The 22,346-nt window shown below is 48.2% G+C and overlaps 1 protein-coding gene across 1 annotated transcript in view; it reads left to right on the forward strand.

Moving 5' to 3' along the window:
• The window catches only part of LOC119406500 (major facilitator superfamily domain-containing protein 4A), a 353,365-nt gene that overhangs the window by 317,527 nt on the left and 13,492 nt on the right, over nucleotides 1-22,346 (forward strand). The window contains exons 2-5 of the mRNA XM_037673240.2: nucleotides 17,246-17,441; nucleotides 18,477-18,701; nucleotides 19,468-19,585; nucleotides 21,555-21,658. Of these exons, the coding sequence (XP_037529168.1) occupies nucleotides 17,246-17,441; nucleotides 18,477-18,701; nucleotides 19,468-19,585; nucleotides 21,555-21,658 (643 nt within the window). The remainder of the gene's footprint in view (nucleotides 1-17,245; nucleotides 17,442-18,476; nucleotides 18,702-19,467; nucleotides 19,586-21,554; nucleotides 21,659-22,346) is intronic.

Genomic DNA, 22,346 nt, shown 5'->3' on the forward strand with positions numbered 1-22,346 from the left:
GACACAAGAAAGAAGTCAAGACACCACAAACGCCGACTAACAACTGAAGAGACGCACAACGGCTGAAAAGAAAGAAGGCACGAAAACCTATCTGCGCATGCCCATGCAACAGGTTCGCCTGTTGCATGTTGTTTGTGGTGTCTTGACTTCTTTCTTGTGTCCGTGTTTGCACGCCCTGTCTCTTTTGTTAGAATGAATACGTACCAACTAGCTCAGCTCTCTGTTATTCTAAGAACTGGGAGTCACGGCGTGGCGTTCGGCCAGAAAGAGTATTGGCACCCGAATCGATGATTCTTGCCTCATAATCTGCTGATCTAGCTGTAGCCTTCATTTTGATCCTTTATTATTTATTCTCGACGCATTACGCCACTAATTGCGCTCACCTGCGACCCATTTCGCTCCTACTAAGCACACAAAATTGACTCGTGAGCGGGGGAAGAAACCGTGCATGTTGCGTAACCTACGTTCGCACACTATAAGACTGCGTTTGACGTCTCCGGTAATAAGCTGAACGAGAAGAGGACGCTGCTCGTTCCTTCTTTCCAAGCAACACGTGACGGAAGTGGCGACATTGGTAACGAAATCCCGCTACAATTTCCTCCCCACACCCCCTTTCCACCTCCACTCGCGCGTGCTACGCGCGTCATAGGGTTTCCTAATAATACACTAGAGGGAAATCTGGCGCTAGTGTCTATGGGAGGTGCAACGCATAGCACTTCAACCAGCACGGGAATGATGGGTAGTACGTGGGTGTGTCTAAGTTTCGTTCTTTCGACTCCGTTTGGCCCCGTGTAGCCTGCAGCCGCTTTGTCGCAAGACGATGTTCAGCAAACGTTCAGCAGTGTAGCGAAGCCTTTAATGAGTAATGGGTTGCGCTTTCTATAGCCTTCTAGTGGGTGGTCCTCTTTGGCTCTTCGCGCTCGCGCTCTGAGTCCGTCTTTTTGCCTTGACTGTCGCCATTGCAGATCGTCGCCGACTACCGTCCAATAAACGCCTCAACAAATTGGTGGAGGTGCTGGGTACTGGCCTAGTCGTCGGAAGGCCTCTGAGGCTTGCGCCTCGCCTTGCCCTTCCGCGATCGATGCTTCTGGCGCTTGAAGAACGGCTTGCGACCTAGGCGCCGGTGGATCCTGGCGACGAAGTTGTTGGCCCGGTTGCTGGCCAACTTTGCGAGCGACCTGCGACCGCCCCTCTTCTGCCGCTGTCTGCCGAAAATGGGCCTCCGACGGCTCACCATGCGCTCCTCGACACGCACCTGGTGCTTCGGCGGCAGCTGGAAGGGCAGCATGGCCTGCGGCGACTGTTCCGGGTGCAGGCGGCGCATGACGACGTCCTGCGACTTACGCGAGAGGAAGACCACGGCGAAGAGCGTGACCACGATGACAGAGATGACGGCGATCAGCATGAAGGTCATCACGCCGAACATGGCGACGCGCAGACCCCGGCTGGGGCCCGCGCGGCCCACCGCCCCGGCCGCCATCCCCGGCAGCGGAAAGCCCCCCGGCATCGGGCGGCCGGGGTACGGGGCCCGCGGGTCGGGCCCTTTGAATGGATGCTCCAGACTGGCGTCAGGGCCGTCGTCGTCTCTCGACACGACGGGCGAACAAGGGGACGGACCGTGCGCGTTTCTGTGGCCGCTCGTGCCTCGAGATTCTATGCCTGCGGCATGTTTTGACGCGTTTGAGCGAGGCCGGGCTACAACTGAATCTAAAGAAGTGCCGATTTGCAGCACGGCAGCTGACGATACTAGGATACGTCGTGTCCAAGGACGGAATTCTCCCTGATCCAGCCAAGCTTCGGGCCGTGACAGAGTTCCCCAAACCTACATCCGTCAAGGAACTGCGCAGTTTCGTAGGATTATGCTCCTACTTTCGGCGCTTTATCCGAAACTTCGCGACGCCCTACTGCATCGACGCAATTACGACGCCGACGGCCGCCAGTGGCTACTAGTGATACCCCGCAGTCTGCGTTCTGAAATATGCGAGGCCTTCCACTCTGACCCGCAATGCGCGCACTCTGGGGTATCCAAAACTTACCACCGCATTCGACAACGGTACTTCTGGCGAGGGATGTACCGCTACGTGCAGAAGTTCGTTCGCTCCTGCCTCGATTGCCAACGCCGAAAACCTGCAACGCACGTGTCACCAGCAGGTCTACAACCATTACCTTGCCCTAACCGTCCGTTTGGGCGCGTAGGCATCGATTTGTACGGACCACTTCCGCTGACTTCGGCTGGTAACCGCTGGGCCATCGTCGCTATTGACCATCTAACGCGATACGCCGAAACCGCCGCCCTCCCAGCGGCTACAGCGCGCGATGTTGCATCCTTCCTACTACACCGATTCATACTGCGTCACGGACCACCCCAAGAGCTTCTCAGCGATCGAGGCCGTGTCTTCTTGTCGGAAGTCGTGGAAGCCATTCTCAAAGAGTGCAACGTTGTTCACCGCAAAACTACTGCTTACCACCCGCAGACGAATGGGCTCACCGAACGCTTTAACCGCACGCTCGGCGACATGCTCTCAATGTACGTCGCCGCCGATCACACAAATTGGGATGCCATTCTGCCCTTTGTCACCTACGCCTATAATACCGCCCCTCAGAGCACTACTGGTTTTTCACCCTTCTTCCTATTGTACGGAAGGCACCCGTCGCACACCATCGACACGATACTCCCATACAAGCCGGATTCAACTGAGTGTGCGCCGATATCTGACACAGCCAGGCTTGCGGAAGAGTGTCGCGAGCTTGCGAAGACGTTTACAACGCAGGAACAAGAGCGGCAGAAGACCATTCGTGGTGGAACCACCACTTCTGAGTCCACGTTCCTCCCTGGAGCGCTCGTATGGCTCTCGGTACCTACCACTGCAACTGGCCTCTCTACAAAACTACTGCCGAAATACTATGGCCCCTACCGGGTCGTCGAGCGCACATCCCCGGTCAACTACGTGATCGAACCCATCGAACCACCTTCGGACATGCGCCGTCGAGGGCGCGACATCGTCAACGTGGAGCGCCTCAAGGCCTACTATGACCCAGTCATAGTGACGAGCTGTTAGGTCGCCGGGCGGCTCCCTTTTCGTACCCGGGGAAATTGTAGCGAAGCCTTTAATGAGTAATGGGTTGCGCTTTCTATAGCCTTCTAGTGGGTGGTCCTCTTTGGCTCTTCGCGCTCGCGCTCTGAGTCCGTCTTTTTGCCTTGACTGTCGCCATTGCAGATCGTCGCCGACTACCGTCCAATAAACGCCTCAACAAGCAGTTCCACCTCACCACCTTGACCTTTTTAGGCCCACCAATTCAAATTGGCTGACGAAGTTCACAACGATGCATTCTTTTACCTGAAAAAAAAGAAAAAACGCAACGATAATTAAAGCCACAAGTGCGTTCAAAGCCGGAAGCACAAGCAAATCCATGTACTCCCCACCATTCCAATGGCGGTTGAACGATCGCAGCGCCAGAATTCTCTGAAGTAAATATCGTAAGGAACTCTATGACGTGCGTTGTCCCGCCTGCGCGGTCCGGCACGTAGCATGCCAGAAGGATGTGTTCAATTTGGCAATTGTAATTTTGGACCTGATTTTAATTATATGTGTCACGCACGCGTCAGTTTTTCTGTCGGTCAGTGTCGTCTCCTAGCGGCCGGAAGTGGTGGCGTCGGTGTTGGTGGGCGCGCTCTACTGGGTCGTGTGCTATGCTGGGCGCTTCAAGGTGACGCATTTCCTGCCATAATTATCTGTTTTAAATTGTGATCACAGCTCAAAGTAAGACACGATAAAATAAAATTTTAGTTGGAAGTCAGCGCTCGTCTTCGTTGCTCTCTGTCTCGTGTCTTACTTTGCGCTGTGATCACAATTTAAAATAGAATACCAACTAGCCGGTACCCAGACCTTACTTCGGTATAATTATCTGCTTGGTCTCGTTTGTAACCTTTCGCCACGCCTTCCAAGTAAGTAGGCTTCTGTCTCAGTGTTTCATCCGTACGTTGCATTCTGGTGGCAAGCGGTAGTGTGTTGAACGCGATGCAGCAACAGGACAGTGACATGGTGATGGCATTGACAGGCTTTGGAGGAGCCCAGTCGGACGCGGTTGGCGTTATTAGGAGAGGAACTTCCACATTTAATGAATAGGCGTCCTGCTGGGGCCGTGAGTTGCGCTCCCGGAGCGGAGAGTGCGAACAATGCAGAATTCCGGGGATGTTTGACTGAGTGAAACAAGTGTGAGGCTGTATCCCTAAAGTGTCCGGCCCTATTGTCGTGCCCCTTTCATCGAGAGATTGTAACGCGCTCTCAGACCTTCGACGTCAGCTTGAACAAGAACAATAGGTCCACGAAGTTCGACATCAACGCCAGAAGAAACACGATCCAGGTCCTGTTTAGCCACGTAGCTTGCCGCCTGAGGTGCGTCATATGTGCTCAGCGACGATAAATGTAAAACAACTACTATGCCACCAAATGTCCAATTTATGAGGCAGATTAAGGGGAAAAGAGTCTGCAACAGTCCGTGGAACTTGGCGGTGGTGGACAAACTTCACTGAATATTCAGGATAAGGAAATGTGAATAAGGTAAGCGGTAGAATGGAAAAGAGCTTGTAGGTAGGTCTCTATTTTGGGACACCGGTGATCCTGGCTACACGCTCCGCCTGGTCCAAGAGGCATCTTTGGACCTCCAGCCCCGGCCGAGCGAGGAAGATCTCCCACGGCTCCCTAGTGTAAATAAGCAACACAGGCGAGTTTGCCTCCGGTGGTCTTGCTGCGCATTCCCACGTCACATGTGGCAGTGGCGGCCGTGCACCACACCATGGACAAGCGCCGGCTTGTAATGTGGAATTCATGTGTTTCGCCCTTTCCAAGTAGGCATAAGTGTGCGTTTGTATTTGTCGGTATACGCGAGCATCTGCTACTCCCAGCTGCCGATGCAAAATATTACGAAGCGTGTTTCCGAAGCAGGGCAATATAACCAACAGAAACCTCGGCCGCAACATCTCCTCACGGACTGCGAGTGCATTACCGACAGGCCATCGACGGTTTCACGCCACGGCGATAACAGAAAAAAAGAACTTTAATGAACTACAAGTCACGCTAATGGGGGGAGCCTTAGACGAGGGCCCCACTGATCTTAGCTGCACGTTCAACCTGGTCTATCAGCGCTTTCTGGTCGGCCAGGTCAGAGCTGGACAGTCGCGCCTCCAACTGCTCCAACGTGTGTGTTGGTGGGATTTATGTGCCTGTCAGGTGTGGGGGAATGCTTTGAGCTGCCCCAGGTAATGTGGTATAGTGTAGCTTGGGCTCTACCTGCTGACGCAACAGATCGCCTGAGACGTGACAGATTCGGCGTTGGACACAGGGCGTAATGTTTTCCGGGAGCATGAGCTCAGAAACGACAAATATTACGAGAACATCGAGAACACTGTGACCAGCCTTCGTCGCCACACCCAGGCACTGACAGACCTCTTGCCTTCGTAAAGGGGCTAAAGCTGAAGGGACTGGCCAAGGCAAGAAAAGAAAAGAAATACCCGAAGAGCGCGCTGTCGCAAAGCTCATGGCTGCGAGCCAGTTGGCACACAATACAACCGCTGGACGACCCCAAATAATGTTTGACAAAATATGAAATTCTCTACCAGATAGCTGACTGAAGAGGTACCCTGTGGGCCCTGGTGGGCCAACCTACACAGCATCCAGAGGAACGATTGCTGCGGTTATCCCTTCTCCAACCTTTCTTGCTCTGACACATCAGCCTTGAAATGAAGAACGAGTGTTATGGACCAGAGAAGGACACCATATTGCGGAAATGGAAGTCGTGGAAGACGAAGACAGGGAAGCCGATCAAGGCAATAGCGTATGCAGTAAGGAAGTAGGCTTTCGTCGTAGTGGTTCATGCTTTTGTTACTATATCCACCGCATTCTAAAGCCACCAGGGGCGTAGCCAGAAATTTTTTTCGGGGGGGGGGGGGTTCAACCATACTTTATGTATGTTCGTGCGTGCGTTTGTATGTGTGCGTGCCTATATACGCAAGCAAAACTGACAAATTTCGGGGGGGGGTTGAACCCCCCCAACCCCCCCCTTGGCTACGCCCCTGAAAGCCACCGAAAGCTCGGCATCATATTGGCGTGTTATAATAGCTTGTTTTGGAGACATGAAACGACAGGAATCGATGAATGTACTCAAAAATATGTACAAAGCTTAGGTGCAGGCAGCTCTAGCTTTGGCGCGAAATTCAAATGAGTGTTTGATTTCCGACCGAGAGAACAAGTGTTGTTGCTGTCTTATGTGTAAATGAATGACCCACACTAACGTTTGAGAATTGGTAAGAGAAAGCAAATACACAACAGAAAAAAATGGACGAATGAAGTTAGGACCTTGATTTTCTGCAGAAATATCCGTCCCTCTTTGTAGTCGACCAAAACTACATAATGGGTGTGTTTAAGTACATTTAGCCAGTCTACGCCAATTACGCGCATTTTTGCGTCTGGAGCATGCCTTCTATAGCGATCCCGCGTAAAAACATTCAAACATGCACAATATTTTCGCCTGATAAGTATTCTACAAACAGGCGTATCCTGCGCGCTGCCCACATCGAACAGTTCTTCGCATTACATTCCCAGCTTGCTCAAATAATTATTTGAAGCGTTGGTGGTAGTTCAGTATCGCTCCGAATTCTTGCGCGTCAAGGAATTCAGCGACATAAAACACTTCTCATATTGGACACAATACACATCGTGTACATTGCTTGCGCAATCATCTTACCTCGTCCCAAGACGATTTATTGAGATTTATGATCTATACTACTACCCCCAAAGACACGTGCTCGGCATTAATAATGTGGATCTTCAAGGGTCTTTCGGTGCGACGCTGGCGGATATGACCCTTACCGCCCTGCTCATCACATAATATACATGGTGTTAGTGTATCTCCGCATATTGGCGCCAGACTTTCGGCTAATCCCTTCGTGTTCTTCCTGTTTTGTCATTTTTGTTCGAACCTCGACCTCCGCGCTTAATTTGAATTGGGAGCTGCAGTGTGCTACGCCGGTTCCTTCTCCCGTGGATTCCTGGTTCGCCGTTTCGTCATGCGTGGCTGTCCGCGTGTTTCACCAGAAATAAGCATGTGCTCATTGGTATAGTCGCGGTTATTTCGGGCAAATCGGCCTGGCCCTTCAGGCATACGTAGCCTGAATTTTATGCATGGTCAACTCTTGTTTTCTTTGCGCTTTGCAAGAAAAAACCAGCGTCGCATCCTGCATACAAATGAGAATATAACGCACGGAACTGCCTATAGACGACACGTAATACGCATCTACTGCCGGATCTTGAAAGCGATGCAGAGGTCGGAGTTTGCTATTTAAATATCGCAACGAACTGCAACATTGACATACAAAATAATGTGTAGTTTTTAAACTACTAGAAGGTGGCTTTAGAAGAAAAATGTGTTTTCTGACGTCATAGAACACGACGACGGGTGCTTCTGAAGAATTTCAATATGACTGAGTAATATTGTGTGTTCAGAAATAATGCGCGCGACTCGACAGTCCTACCTTTGTCAAGTCATTCAGCACTGCGGCTTTTACTAGCTTCGCATGCTTTTTGGCAAAATAACATGTTTCAAACAAAAAAAAAAGTAACTTTATAGAACACGCTGTATACTTTATATCACAAGATCAGCTAGGAGCTCACTGCAGGGTTGCCAATGGTGGCTACTTTTCGCCAAATTGGAGAATTTGAGAGGCCCGTGGCGACCTAAAATTATAAATGGTGACATGGCGAAGTTTTGGCGATTTTCGGCTTAGGTATCCACTGAGTTATGCATCCTAAGCTCAGTGTCTTCCCAACGAATGAGCGGCATTATTCTCTGTATTTTTCTTGGTTTTGAGGTTCGCATTACGCGCCGTTCGGTATGTCCGTCCTGTAACTCGTGTGTATCTCCTCAATTCATCTGGATTCATCTAGATGCTTCAGAGGTTCTCTAAAGTTTTGCCTCTGAAGGGGCTAGATGACGGGTTGGTCGTGTGTTCCGGCCATTTGTTCCGCCAAAGCTCCAACTGTTCTGAATAGCTTGGCGACTTATTCACTGCTGGAGTATCCCCTAATTTAGCTCGTATAGAGAAGAGTGGCAAATACGCGGTTGTTTGTACAGTAAAAAAAAATATTTATTCGGGCATTTTCTACTGTTATCGGTGTGGTGTGAAATGAAAACAATTGCTATATAACATTTTACACTGTCTGCCTGTTCAATTACAACGCATCGAATTGACGCGGGTAGATATAAGTGACAGGAAAGGGACAGTGGCGTCCGGTATCATATTAGTTCACACTGAAAGGTATACAAGACTCACTAATGAACGGTACCCGTAAAACTTCTGTCTGACTACTTTCAATAAACCTTTTAATCCTTTTAATTCATATAAGGGTACGTAAAGCTGTCTACAAACAACGCTTTCACGGTTCTCGCCCAAGGTTTACCACAATTTTGCCTTTGAAACGAGCGGACAGGGATGGAAGGATATCATGAGCGTTTTATCCATTTATACTTAAGCCACCGCGCACATCTTGCGGCTAGTCGGAGAAGCAGCACCATGGACTCCCATGGTGAAGCGGGCGATGCGCCTGGTATTGAGAAATGTCAATATACTTTAAGGGCTTTGAATGGCACTGTACTCTACGGGGCTATACATAAGTGGAAATTCTTATTACTAGAATATGCCGCACATATCTAGAATGGCGACTTTTTTGGCGAAATTTGTAAAAAAAAATGGCGACTTTTGTCGACTTTGTGCTCGTCGTTTGGCGACATTTACTCGAAAGTCAGTGGCAACCCTGGAGCTCAGCTAGTATAGCGTGCATCCGCTCACATTTTTCTACCACGCTATTGTCTTTGGGTAAATATTGTCAGGGCCTACTTGCACCCTTAGTCACACCCCTGGATATTATGCTAAAAATTTTGTGTGCATAATATAACACATTTAAAAAAAGCCAGCCCTAATGAATGTTAACCCGGAAGCAATCACGTTAAGCAGACGCCTCAACAAGAAGTGAAATTCACGCGGAACTAACCACATTAAAGTATTGAGCTTGCTAAGAAACCTATCATAAGTTTATATAATTCAATTATGCTGACGTTTGTAGTGTTGTTCGCGTGTATGCAAAATGACATCCGAAGTGAGTTGCGAAAGGTGTTGGTGATCATAGATAAAAACCTAGGATCCAACACAAACTCGACAACTCACCGAGGGATGCTCCCTATTGACTTGTGTACTTAGCCCAGGAAGGTCTACTTTACTAAGACATTCATGATCACACGGTTTACATTTTCTGCGAAAATGTACGTTGTGTTTTCAGGGAGGAACGTAATATTTATATTAAAAATTAAAAAAAAAAAACTCATTTTCCGACCTTCCTGGCATATAAGTGTTGGTACCTGGAACCTACTTCTAGAAAGATGTCACGTCCTGGAACATTTACTCGTCCGGGAAAGGCAGGGCGCAATAAAATATGAAACGCGGCCTTCTGATGGAGATCTTACGCACGCCATCGCGCGATCTGTGACTGGGAAGTGGGCGGTTTAATCCCAACTTTACTCTTGTGCATTAGTGTAAGGTCTTCCGTGAGGCATCGGCTACGAGGGCGGTGGATAAAGCGAGTGACACTGTAGATAAAGCGGGTGAGACTGTAAAGCGAGTAACACTGCACATAATAATAAATATCTTGTTTGCGTGAAGATGGCGGTGTTAACAGAAAAAACCCCGGCGGTTATTGCAGTAAGAAATGAGACATATGCTCGCCGTCGTGGCTGCGAGCGGCGCTGACCAACACTCCCAAACTTGCATGCACATAAGTACTCGAAAAAGTGGACGATAGGACGACCGCCGCCATCGCTCAATTGGTAGAGCATCGGGCACGTTATCCGAAGGTTGCAGGTGCGGGCTCTGCAGGGGGCAAGTTGTGTTTTCGTCCACTTTACATTCTTCACATTTATGTCATAATCACTACAATACACATAAAACAGTACAATTAACAGTAAACAGTACAATTCCCTGGCTTCATTATCTGTTAGTTTTGATTATTATGCTAAGTGTTAGCTGAGAACAAGAAATGAGGGGGGAGTGTCCGCTAGGCGCGACGGTTCTCAGATCGCAAACTTTAGCCAGCGCTAATTACCGGCATTATTTCCGTCTGGACGCAGTACACCGCTGAAGGGAACAAAACGAACCATGCTCTAATTAACTTCCAAATTTAGATCGCAACAATGTCTAAATTATGTATCTGCCTCATTGAACAGTTACTCTGTAGATTAGGGTGCACGTTAACGAACACCAGGGCGTCGAAATTTCCGGAGCCCTCCAGTATGGCGTCCCTCATAATCATATCGTGGTTTTGGGACGTTAAACCGCTACAATTAATAATTATCAAAGGGCCTCTGACACCAAAACAGAAACCTCGATGTTTGTGGTGTTTGATTGTCCTGTATACGTGGACACTTCTGGCCGATTACTAATGGCTAACGTTACATTTAGGATATTTTAATTTGGTTGTAAAGTAAACGCGAGTGCTCATCTGAGTTTTCAGCACCTCGCGACATCGCCACTAGTATGACGTAGATGAAGGACCCGTGTGACGTTCCACAAGAAAAGCGAGTTTTGTCGACGTCGCAGAAGATTCGAGGGGCGCATACAGTATACCACGAGTGGCACCCGACGAATGCTATTATTCCTCGCCCCTCTCGCTCTGTGGTCGGGCTGCTCGCAAGATGGTTTCGGCTGCTTTCGCCAGGAATTCTTTTCTTTTTACAGAGAGGACACACGCTGTTAAATGGTTTAACTCATACAGAAGCACCCACGTCGTTTCAATCCTTACAGCGCGCAGGGCCCCTATTTGAAAACTGCGCTCTCGACGTCTCCAAAGCTTGAGCGCACGTGGTCCTAGGCGCTCCACCGCTGTGGGGCGCCAGTTTCTCACAATTTTAGCCGGACGTTACGAAGTGACGCTAAAATTGGTCACAATTAGCGACGCTAGCATTAATTATACGATAAGTTAGAACATTTAGGATTCAATTCAGGCATTACCAGACACAAGGGCACAAATTACAGTAAGAAACACACAAACAAATATTTCCCTGTCAGACGTCCTTTAACAGTTACTCTGGCCACTACACAATCGTTCGTTGGTTTTCGCACGAGCCTTCCATACTTTGTTGGCCACTTGCGATGGCAAGGCAGCGCGATTTTCTTGCTTCGGCGCTCGATGGTGCAAAGCCTCAAGTATGCGGAAGTCGTCGATAGCTGTCTTAGCGAACAGTTGACCTCTTTGAACGTACGTCGAGATCAGCTGCTTTCGAATTCGTAGTCAGGGAAGCGGAGGTACCTAGTTTTTAATGCAGATTTGTGGTGAAAGGCCGAATGTACAATGCGGCGTTTATGAACGCGCTTCCTGTAATAAGCAGCAGTCTTTGTTACGCCGTCGAAATACGCGATTGCGCTAGAAACAATCGGAGATAAGTGCGGCGCAGTAACGCTCGCTATAGACTATCGCGTAGATGTATTGCGATTGCTTGATATGTCACTGATGTTGAGTCTTTGCCAGCGTTGTATGTTTTTGCGACTGTAGCACACCTCGCCTTTATTCTATGTGAAATAGTCAACATTTGATGGGCAAACTGTGCACGCACTGTCCACTTAATCACTGAGGCATGCAGCGTTATTTAACTTAAACCTCTTATGTCTGCAAATTAAGAGGTCTCCACGCATAAAATTGAATCAACTCGCGCAAGGCGAGGTGAATTGTAGATTATTGGGAGACGGCTTTCGTCCTGCAGGGAATAGAAAATGGGCAGTTGGTGGTGGTGATGATGAAAAGAGCTCAAGGGTACTACTGTTTGTTGTCTGCTGCGCTTGTGCGAAAACAAGAACGTAGTGGTTTTAGAAAATGGGGCGGAAGTGTGCATCGTCCTGTAGCAGAATTGTTAAGGTTAGGTCTGATACAGTTGAAGTTGAGCACTCTAGTTTCCATAAGCGTGTTAAAGCTCTATGGACACTCCTCTCTTTTTCTTGTGTCATCGCGGTTATTGCTTTTATAGTGGCTGCGAAGCTGCAAGATCTAAGAAAAAAAAGAGTATTTTGACTCCTTTCGGGGAGTCTTGACTTGCCACGTATATGACTCTCTTTAAAGAGGGCACGTAAACTCTCTTTTGGGGGTCATTATACTCTCTTCGGAGAGTCGTGTGACCCACAAGAGAGTTAACGTGACTCTTTAAAGAGAGTCATATACGTGGCGAGTCAAGACTCCCCGAAAGGAGTCGGAAGACTCTTTTTGTTTCTTAGAGTGTATAAGGCTAGGCGAAATCACGATTCACCCGTCCTATGTGCGCAAAAACTCCTAGCGCGTACGTGCCACAGCTATTGGGCAAGTCCCTCAACTCACCACTTGTGCGCTGAAAATGAAGAAGGGAACACACGGGCGCGAAAGACCAATTAAGATTTCTGGACAGGCGTAACCAGTAACCGAGAAAGATTATAACGAACCGCCGGGATTAACCCAGTGATAAATAGCAGGGCCGAACGTTTCAGCTTCGCTCGTTAACCATCTGTACACAATATTTGGGCGGTGTTTTTTTTTTCTGTAAAGGATGTATTTGAAGGCTAGGAGGAGAGCTATGTTGTTGGTGTTCAATATATTGAAATTATGAAAGCTTTGAATGGAATATAGGTACTCACGCTGGGATTAGCCACGTAGATTGATGGAATTTCGATATAACATAAACTGCGGCAGTAGTACGCAAACACGGATTATGAAATGTAGGGACATGTTCCACAATCTGATCGCAACCCATTAATTGAGCAGATAGGTGCTCAGCCGTTGCACTGTAACGAATGATAATGACCAGGTCGGGGCGCGCTTTTCCCAAATGTTAGCTAATTTTTCTGATTGTAAAACGGGCGTCGACCCTATTAATCTGAACACTTTTTCTATTTCGTTTTCTTTTTAAGTGAATATTTTGCTGGTTTGGTCAATTTTGGAACAATCTGTATGGCTGTTTGGGGTTTTGTTGAGAGCGTCATCCGCTTGTTTTAAAGGGGCCCTGCAACATTTTTGAAGTAATCAGTGAAAGACTTCAGCTTCGCAGTTTATCGCCCTAGGAACCGATTGCCGTAAAAAATTTTTTCGGACCCTTCAAGTGCGAGCGGAGTTACAGGAACTTTTCGCACGCTTTAAGCGTTTCCTTCTTCCTTTCGTCACAACGAGTGCACTCAGGGCACTCGTTGGTAGGAATGACAAAGGGCCAAGAACCTACGTCAGCGGACGTCATAATCTTGAGAACTTTCTTGTTTGTTCTTTTTTTGAACGAGTCATCACTTTCGGCGTGATCACGAGCACACTAGTGTAACTTTATAGAATGCTATTATAACACTACAAAGCGCGGCGCAGCTAGAGTTACTGTATATGCTACCTTTAGGTAGCAGAGCTGCGCTTCTACCTTCTAAACGCCGCTAGCAGCCATGCGTTGCGGAGAAGCTGACGTTCAGGCCATGCTTTTTTTGTTGTTGTATTTCTCGACGCCGCCGCTGCAGTGAACTGGATTGACACTTGTCATCGACGGTAAATTTAATCACCGGTTTTCGACACGCCACACATGCCGATGGGTGACACGGTAGGCATGGCGCCTGCAAAAACGGAGTGCAGCCTCTTCGCATAGCTGTGGTTGCTAGCCAGACCTATAAGCAAATCTGGCTACCTAAAGGTAGCACATACGGTAATTTTAAGCTCAGCTACGTGGCAGCGTCCCGTGGCGGTCGCGGCAGTAGTGCAGCAAACGGTTGTTCAAATTATGCAGTGGCCGTGTGCACGACTATGACGTAGTCGGGCTCGTCCATCACAGAACCTGGCGAGACAAGACTAAGCGATTTCTAGCTGCCGTTGAACTGTTACTGTAAATTCCTTGCTGCGTACAGTGATGTAATATTTTGCTCGCATATTTACAGGAGCCTCGACTACCGAAGGGCAGCGTTTTCTGACCTTGAAGTGTTGCAGAGGACCTTGAACTCTAGCCATGGTCACAGGCAGTAGCGTAGTCGGGTTGGGGGGGGGGGGGGGAGATTTTTTCAAACGCCCCCGAAATTTTTCAGTTTTGCATGTGTTCTCATACATCTACACGAACACATGCAAAAAGGGGGCTTGAACCCCCCCCCCCCTCACACACACACACGACCCCCGAAAAAATTTCTGGCTACGCCCTTGACACAGGATCTGCAGTACCACACGGTTCTCGGAATAATGAATTTGTTTGCGTAAAATGTTCGTACAGTGATGCCAAACCATCAGGTGGAAGTGAGAAGTTCCTTCCGCGTCTGTTTAATATGGCGAATGGCAGTGGTGTTTCCTATTCATTCGCAAAAAAACCTGGATTCCCTGTGCTGCAGCTTCAAACGACAGTCGAAGAGGCAAGAACGCGAGGGGACAACGTTCAACCAATTATAGGGAACCATATCGTGACGAACCCGCGGATACGTAGTTCTTCGTTCTAAGGCGGCGAAGAATTTTCATTCAAATTTAACAGTCTAAAGTCTGCAACCACCGTTACTTATGGTTTTCTGTTATTGGCGCTTCACAGTTTACTCGCATGAGCCCTATGAACAGCGTAGAAAATTAAGTTGTACGAAGTGCTTAGTCAGGTGTTTCTTGAATACCTTGTAACACATCCGATATCAGCCACAGTAGAAGGCAACCAACTATAGTGATCAAGTTGTGAACCCTTGGGAACGTTTTGGGAAAATGCAGTGAATAATACACGTCGTGTCTGTGTTCCTTTCTTGTCTCCTTTTGCGTTCGTGATGCGCTTTATTCAAGAAATGCACCAACTAGCCCGTGAGCGAATTCTTCGGTCCGAGAAAACATTTCTGCGTTAATACCGCTGAAGATGTTCGCGTGGTACCACTCCAGACATGACCAACTGAAGGTTGCACCTTAAGGGTCATGTATAATGGTGACGTATGCTCGGTCAATTTCCCATGTCCATTTCCTAGTTCTCAGCTTTCGTTCAAGGATTTGTTTAAAAAAAAAGAACGAAAAAAGGCGGGTGCGCTCACGTTCCTGCCATTGCGATTACGCAACGCAATCGTTTCCGTCTGTGGTCTTCCGGTGTCTACAGAGACGTCTCCCGCCTCTCGCCGTGCAATGAACGTCTCAATCTTCACTTGATTGTCCGTGGAACGTGCGCCGGCGGTGATGGGATCGCACAGTGGCCCCGGGCCTCCCTCGATCGTCTCTTCTGTCGCGCGTTCGTTTTCGCATTTCCCTACGCGCTTTCGTCGTTGTGTGCGAACAGTGCGCGAGGGCTCACGTGCGAGTACGCCGGCGCCCGACCGTGCGCGTGCCTGTCCCAGACACGCAAACCTCGATTCCGCTCGACGATCCGTGCATCGGAGATGGAGCACTTGTGTAATCCTCGACTTTTCTTTCCTTCCGGTGTCCCTATATCATCGCCACGATTTGTCCGCTTCTATGTCTTTCGTTTATACCGACGCATTTGTGCGCCGAGAGAAGGATTCAATGACCGAGTAAGCGAAATCGCGTTCCCGAAGAAAAAGTTTTGCTTGGCGGGAACGGCTCTGCTTTGTGCGCCTATAGAGTCCGTAGATTCGAGTGTATTGTGTCCGGAGGTTACTGTGCCATATCATAATGACGCACCTTGCTTGCCTACCCGCAATAATTGTAAACGGCGATGTTCTGAATGTATTGGCTTTTATACATTCAGTGTGCATTAAGTGTGCTTCGGTGCTCCCAATAAGCCCACGTAAGTTTACACGTACGCCTTGAATGTTTATTTTTTTTATTCAGGATATTAGAAGTCTCCCACCGGCACTGCATACCGTGCCTATATACATTCGGTGGTTGATTTTCAGCTGTGTAGCGCGGGTGGTCGGTGTATGCGGTGTTTTACAATGCTATGGTTGTGTGTATGTTTGTATGTTGGTGCACTTGCCACAAATACCGCGTCCTTCAAAGCTGATTCACTTAGAAATACCATGAAATATGCTGACATAGCGAAGGGTCGCCGTCCTTTTTTTTCGGTTAGTCCGGACGGTTCACCTGTTAGTACCTCTGGAGCATTCTACGAGTACCAACATTTAAACCAACTGGAGTAAAAGCTAGGCAGTAAAAGCTGAACCCCCGAAGTTACTCCTGCAGTCGGTCAAAATTGGTTCAGAATCTGTGGCAGCCCATTCTGTCCCCAGATGGACCAATGGCATAACCCATTTTAGTCCTTTTTGGCTTAATGGCACTTTCTGGCGCTTTCTTGCCGTGTAATTCCGTGCAAATTTTAAATCCGTGTAAATTTTAAATCCGTGTAAATTTATATTCCGTGTAACTTCCGTGTAAATTTAAATTCCGTGTAAATTTTAAATCGATAACATCACTTCGCGCACCGTGTGTTCTACATGGGAGTGGTTGAAGCGCACGAGTGCAGCCGAGTAAGCCGGCCTAAGCGAAGAGTAAACGTACCGGCTTTCGTCAAGCTGAAGACCCATGGCTGCGCTGGGAGGGACGGAAAGTCGGCTGCATGGCTTCGGCAAACCCCACATTTCGCTAGACCGGGCGCGGTCGCGCACGCTTTATCGCTACAGCTCGCTGTAGCGACACAGAGCGATACAGGGTGGTACAGAGCTGTTGCGATACAACACATACAGAGGTATAAGCCGACGGTTCATACCTCTGTATGTGTTGTTCTCAGCGCTTGGTTTGCGATGAAGTGACAGACAGCACGAAAGCCTCTTCGCTCGCTGCAGCAGCCATGTTTTCTGACGGTGGCGTTTCCTTGATTTACGCAGGGTTGGATGTTAAGGGAGTGAAATGCTAGCCTTACTTCGTATAAAATTCCGATACCTTGCTATCGAAGATGTAGCTCCTCCGCTACGGCCCGGGCCTTTCGAACCTGGATGGAGCCACCGACCGGGTGAAGAGATGGAGCCTCTTCGCTTCCACCCCTGATCCCGATCCCTTTGGTCTTTTTCAATAAAGTTCCCCGCTCGCTCACCCTTGCTATCGAAATTATTGCTTCGCTCTTACGTAAAACTGTGCCTTTTTTTAAAAATTGTATTAAAAGTCATCACTATCGCGCCATCAGAGCCTATGCCTCCTTTTCTACCTCTGCAGTGGCCAGAGTAAGAAACACGAACCAAATACCACATTTTAATAATGCGCCATATCATACACTTATCCGGTAATACGAGCTTTATTTCTCATTTGACTATGCGCAGGCTGACGCCCAACCTGACGCTAGTGCTGGGCACGGCCATGATGACGATCACCATGGCTCTGATTCCGGTGTGTCACGTGCTCGCCATGCTCGCCGTGGTGCTGGCCATCATGGGCTTCTTCATGGGATGCATCGACACCGTCTCCAATGTGTACATGATACGGATATATTCAAAAGACGTCTCGCCGTTCCTACAAGTGAGCTTACATTTTATTTTGTGTTTCTGTGGCTTATATAAGAAATTGGTCCCTTCAGTGGTCCCTCTTACTCCCCTTTGCGTGACATATAAAACTAGAAGCACGCAAGACAGAGTAATATGATGATCAAATAGAAAAGCATGACAACCTTATATTCCTTTCCTTCTCACTCTCTCCTACCCGTCCACTCTGTCTCTCGAGCATTGCGCATGTGCTCCTCCACGTGCACCTTTCTGTTGTCCTGTGTCGTTGCGCTACTCACGGTGGTTTATTTGTCCGAACACCAACTCGCCCAACAGTCAACTCTATAAAAAGTACGCTCTCTCTCTCTCTGTTAGTCAGAAATCCGTAAATTGATTTATGTATATATTCCTACATTTCGTGTACAAGTCCGTAAACAATTTAGCTGGTGCACTAGAGTCTCGAAAACCTCCAAGGTATTGCAGTCACGATAGGCTGACTAACAAAAAGAGCAGAAAGGAAGAAAAGGTAGGGATGTTAACTAGACTATGATTAGCTTATTGTTCCCACATAGGTATGAAGACCGCCTTCACAAAAAGCGAGATCAAGAAAAACTATAAAAACATGGTCGTCACATTTGAAAAAATATGTTAGCCAATGCCAGTCCAACTCATTAGGATCTCCTGGTAGGTCTTATTGTGTTTGACAACGGTGTCGCTCTTTTTAATGAACACTGGGTGCAGAAGCAGCTTGTGACTTGCACGCTGCAATAAATATTAAAAAAATCGAACTTGCGCGAGCATACTTGAAGAAAATCTGCGTATGCGCGCTTACGGAACCGTGAGAGCAAGTTGGCCTTGATTTAAACCTAGCAGGAAGGTCACTTGGCCGATTTCGCTGAGCATGAGATCACGCGTTAGATCAATTTTTTGGAGCCATTGGAGGGAGAAGCCAATCTACATTTGGAAATCAAAGAAAATTGAGGCTGTTGCCGTCACGTCATGCTTGCTGCTCGTTTCGACCTGCCCAACCCTAAGACAAGGCCGACAGACTGATGTATTTTGTATTGTGCAGGCGCTGCACTTTTTCTATGGCATCGGGGCGTTCGTGAGCCCGATGATCGCCCAGCCATTCTTGCTGAACGAGGACTGTTCGCTGTTCATCGACAACAGCTCCGAACCCACGTTCGACCAAGAGGACATGAATCCCTCTGGGGGAGGCCTTCCTGCTACGTCGCTCGCCGAGGCCCAACGCAAGACACACATCGACTACGCATTTTGGATCATGGCCCTGCTCATGGCGAGTGCTGCCGGGCCTTATTCATATGATGCTAAGTTGGAGTTAACGAGAGAGTACCATTATCATAGGAGAGATAGAGGTTACTCAACTACCGTAGGCGTGCGCCAGGGCTTCCCATTAGGTGGGTGGGGGCATGCTTCACAATGGATGAAATAATGAAAATGAAGTGATGACGTGCTTTTCACAATGGCCTGCCTTTGGTCTCTGCTTACCGGAAGTAAAGACGGGCAAGTGAGCAGTTCTTGGAATGCAACATCAGGGTCCTTCGGCTGTAATTATTGTCAAAACCTGCGTGTCCCTAATCTCGCTCTTTAAACAATCTTGGGACAGGTCTGACTGAATCACGGTATGGGGAGATTTTGCACCCCCTCGTAAGGTGATTAGGAAAAACGGCAGCCCTCCCTGCCCCCCCCCCCCCTCCCCGCGTGTTCACGCCTATGTCAATTACTAGTCTAACATGTAAATCACGACTTAGTGTACTGTGTTTATTTGTGTGTGTTTTTGGAAGTAACCAGTTGGAAGTGCGCGCTCGAGAGTCTCAATTCTGTGGTCTCTCCTACAATGCTGCGCCCTAGTTTTGCAAGCGTAGTTATTAATCATTTGCGCTCAACATTACTAAATATGCAAACCAATGAACAAACTGTAGGGCTTGCTTAAACGTTATACTACTTAGAAATTATTCGAGCCTTTCCACGGTCTCTCACTGATCTCACGGAAAAGCAGTTGGGATCAGGTCGTCTTTGATTACCGGCTGTTTAAACTGCAGGTACCCGTAGTCGTGTTAGCTCTGTCCCTGGTTGGAAAACAGTGGTACCGGCGGCGCCTTGCCTCCCAGGATCCGGGAACGAAGCAGGCTTGGTACGAGTCTGTGGACGACCCAACTGGTAAGCGTGCAGTCCTAGGCCTGAATGGCTAACCAGGCCGCAACGTGCAGTGATGACAGCACAATGTTTTAGTGCTCATGAAGCACTCGTAGGTTTTTCTAACTGCGGAGCAGTTTAAGAGACCGCCCTGTCATCGTCTCACGCGTCCCGCGTTGGCGTCAAGCATGTGCCACGTTTGATACACATAGGCCGAGCGGGCTGCGCTTTGGAACGGTAGCGCTTGCTTGCCCGTGAACGCCAGCGTCGCCGAAGGGCCAGGTCTTCTGTCCGAGCAAGCGAAGCGACATTGAAACGCCAGGGTCGGAAGCTATAGACGCATCGCGCTAGGAGCAGGAAACAGTAGAAAAACAGTAGAAACGAGACCATAGAACAGAAATGAGATCAGCGCGAAACAAATCAGATAACCACAAGAAAACAACACGAAAGGATAAAAGGTAACACATGAGAACAGAAAAGAGCAGGATTAAGAAGAGAGCAAACAGCGCTAAACACGTACGGGACGGAGAAGAACGACAGACACAAGCGCTGAACTAAGAACCACTGGTTTATTGCTTGGATATGCAATATATACGGAAGCACTGCGCAGAAGAACAACAAAAATACAGTAACTGCGCAATGCGCAAAGAGGGGTGAGAAGTCATCATAATGGATGCGTCGGCAGATGTCGGCATCGTAATAGATGCGTCCGTCCCGTGTTTAGCGCTGTTTGCTCTCTTCTTAAGCATGTACCAACCCAGGCACGTAGCCAGAAATTTTTTTCGGGGGGGGCCCGAGGCCTAATTGTTCGAAAGAAAGTCTTTCCATGGCAAAAAGAAGAAAAAGTTGCCCGGAAATATAGAAGGTTGGACGAATTTCGGGGGGGGGGGGGCCTGGGCCCCCCGGGCCCTCCCCCCCCCCCCCTGCCTACGTGCCTGTACCAACCAGCCCAGTTAGGCGCACTCCTGCAGAAAAGAGCAGACCAACGCAAGAAAAGGACACAAACGATCATAAAAGGTCAGATAAACACAAGATAAACTCCAGCGAAACTCAGGTGGATCAATTCTCTGAAGTTCGTACAGCTTTCAGTGGGCGTGGAACGGGCTGCGATTTTTTGTATATATGACACACAACCTGAGTATAAAATCGACTCTAGAATTTACTAGACTCACGACTTTATATATATTTTTAAATTTATGCAGTGCTGCTAGCCTCTTGGTGAAGCTGTAAGCAGGAGCGGGCAGTAAAAACTTCGCGAATAAACGAATGAAAATGAACAGCGCATAGTTACCCACTTGCAATGCCTGGAGTTAAAATCAACTGTGTCCAATTTTATTTCATCTCAAGGGTGAAAGCAGGCTCGGGAGAAAAGGGACGTTTCTCACTTGAGGAGAACCTCAGCCTGCCTAGTACACGGCAAGCGACGAGGACATATGCGTGACGCATCAATGAACATGGACTACGAAAGGTTTTGCGCAGAACAAGTGAAAATATGCATGAACAACAATGCTATACACAAAATGTAACGTACGTAAACAGTTTCTTACTGCTGAAGTTCCGAAGTATGGTGTAAAGTATACAGGAGCACAAAATGCAATGTAAATGAACAATATATACTGCTATGCACACAAATTTTAATGTACGTGAACGGCTTCCTTGCTACAAAAATTGCCAAGTGCGGTTTAAAGTGTCAGTGTACACCATCAGAAAGTAGAATATACGTAGACATTTTCATTAATACCTTACATGCAGTCAACGGCTCACGATTAATTATTACACTGCATTAGTAGCACGCGTTTCTTCTTGCCATTTTGTACTGTTATTGCCAACAAATCTCCGGGGACTCCAACAGCCAATGCTCGTCCTCAAAAGAGAGCTTATGGGTCGTCATTCTTCTAAAAATGTTATGCATTTTTAACCAGTCCTTGCTACAAAGCGTAATGCACAGTAGTACGTATGATGTGTCATCAGCGTTCCTGCTCTGTCTCTGCAGTGCCAGCCGTTCCGGACAAGACGGGCAAGGCGACGGGCACTTCCCAGATTATTCTGGTTGCACTTCTCACCGCAGCCATGATGTTCCTCTATGATGGACTTCAGGTATTGGTCGCACATATTTACTTATAAGTAGCCGCAAGAAATTAGTGCCTTAATTTTTATTGCGCAAGTAGCAGATGATTCCATCGCATGGTGGAATCGTCGCTGCTTTTTTGTCGGCACCGGCCGAGATGATGCTGTGACTGTCTGATATCGTATCAGTATTTTCAAGATAATCACCTATAAGACGTTTTGCATGCATGTCCTACTTAGGAGAAACTCTGCCTCTTGTAGTTCCACTTTGGCTTTATGCATATTGCCCAAGTTGGGCACTGCCGTTCAGACGGTACCTTAAAAAAATCACGGGGTCCCTTGTGCATTCCCCTAAGAGGACTCGTAGGTGAAATTCTTCTTTTTCTTCTCAGCCGGTGTATTAGAGAGCCTAATTGAACGGCCGGTCATGTAGGCTCCCTAGATGCATTTGTTCTGCCCCTGCACCGTCCGCTCCGAAAGCTTTGCTGACCTAGCGGGGTTTCGCACTGCCCCCAGGATCGGAGGCACTTCAACTGGATCTGTGACGTCATGATGACGTCATATAGTGACGTCATCCCGTGATGATTATTTTTTTTTGCACCACTCGTGTCCAACGCCGCAGGACGCGAGACGCCGGCGGTCAAATTTCGTGTTTAGTGAGGCACATAAGTCTTTCACCTTGATAATATTTTGTTTTATTTGCCGAGGTATTGTTGGA

The sequence above is a fragment of the Rhipicephalus sanguineus genome, chromosome 10 (genome assembly GCF_013339695.2).
Source record: "Rhipicephalus sanguineus isolate Rsan-2018 chromosome 10, BIME_Rsan_1.4, whole genome shotgun sequence".
Lineage (NCBI taxonomy): Eukaryota > Metazoa > Arthropoda > Arachnida > Ixodida > Ixodidae > Rhipicephalus > Rhipicephalus sanguineus.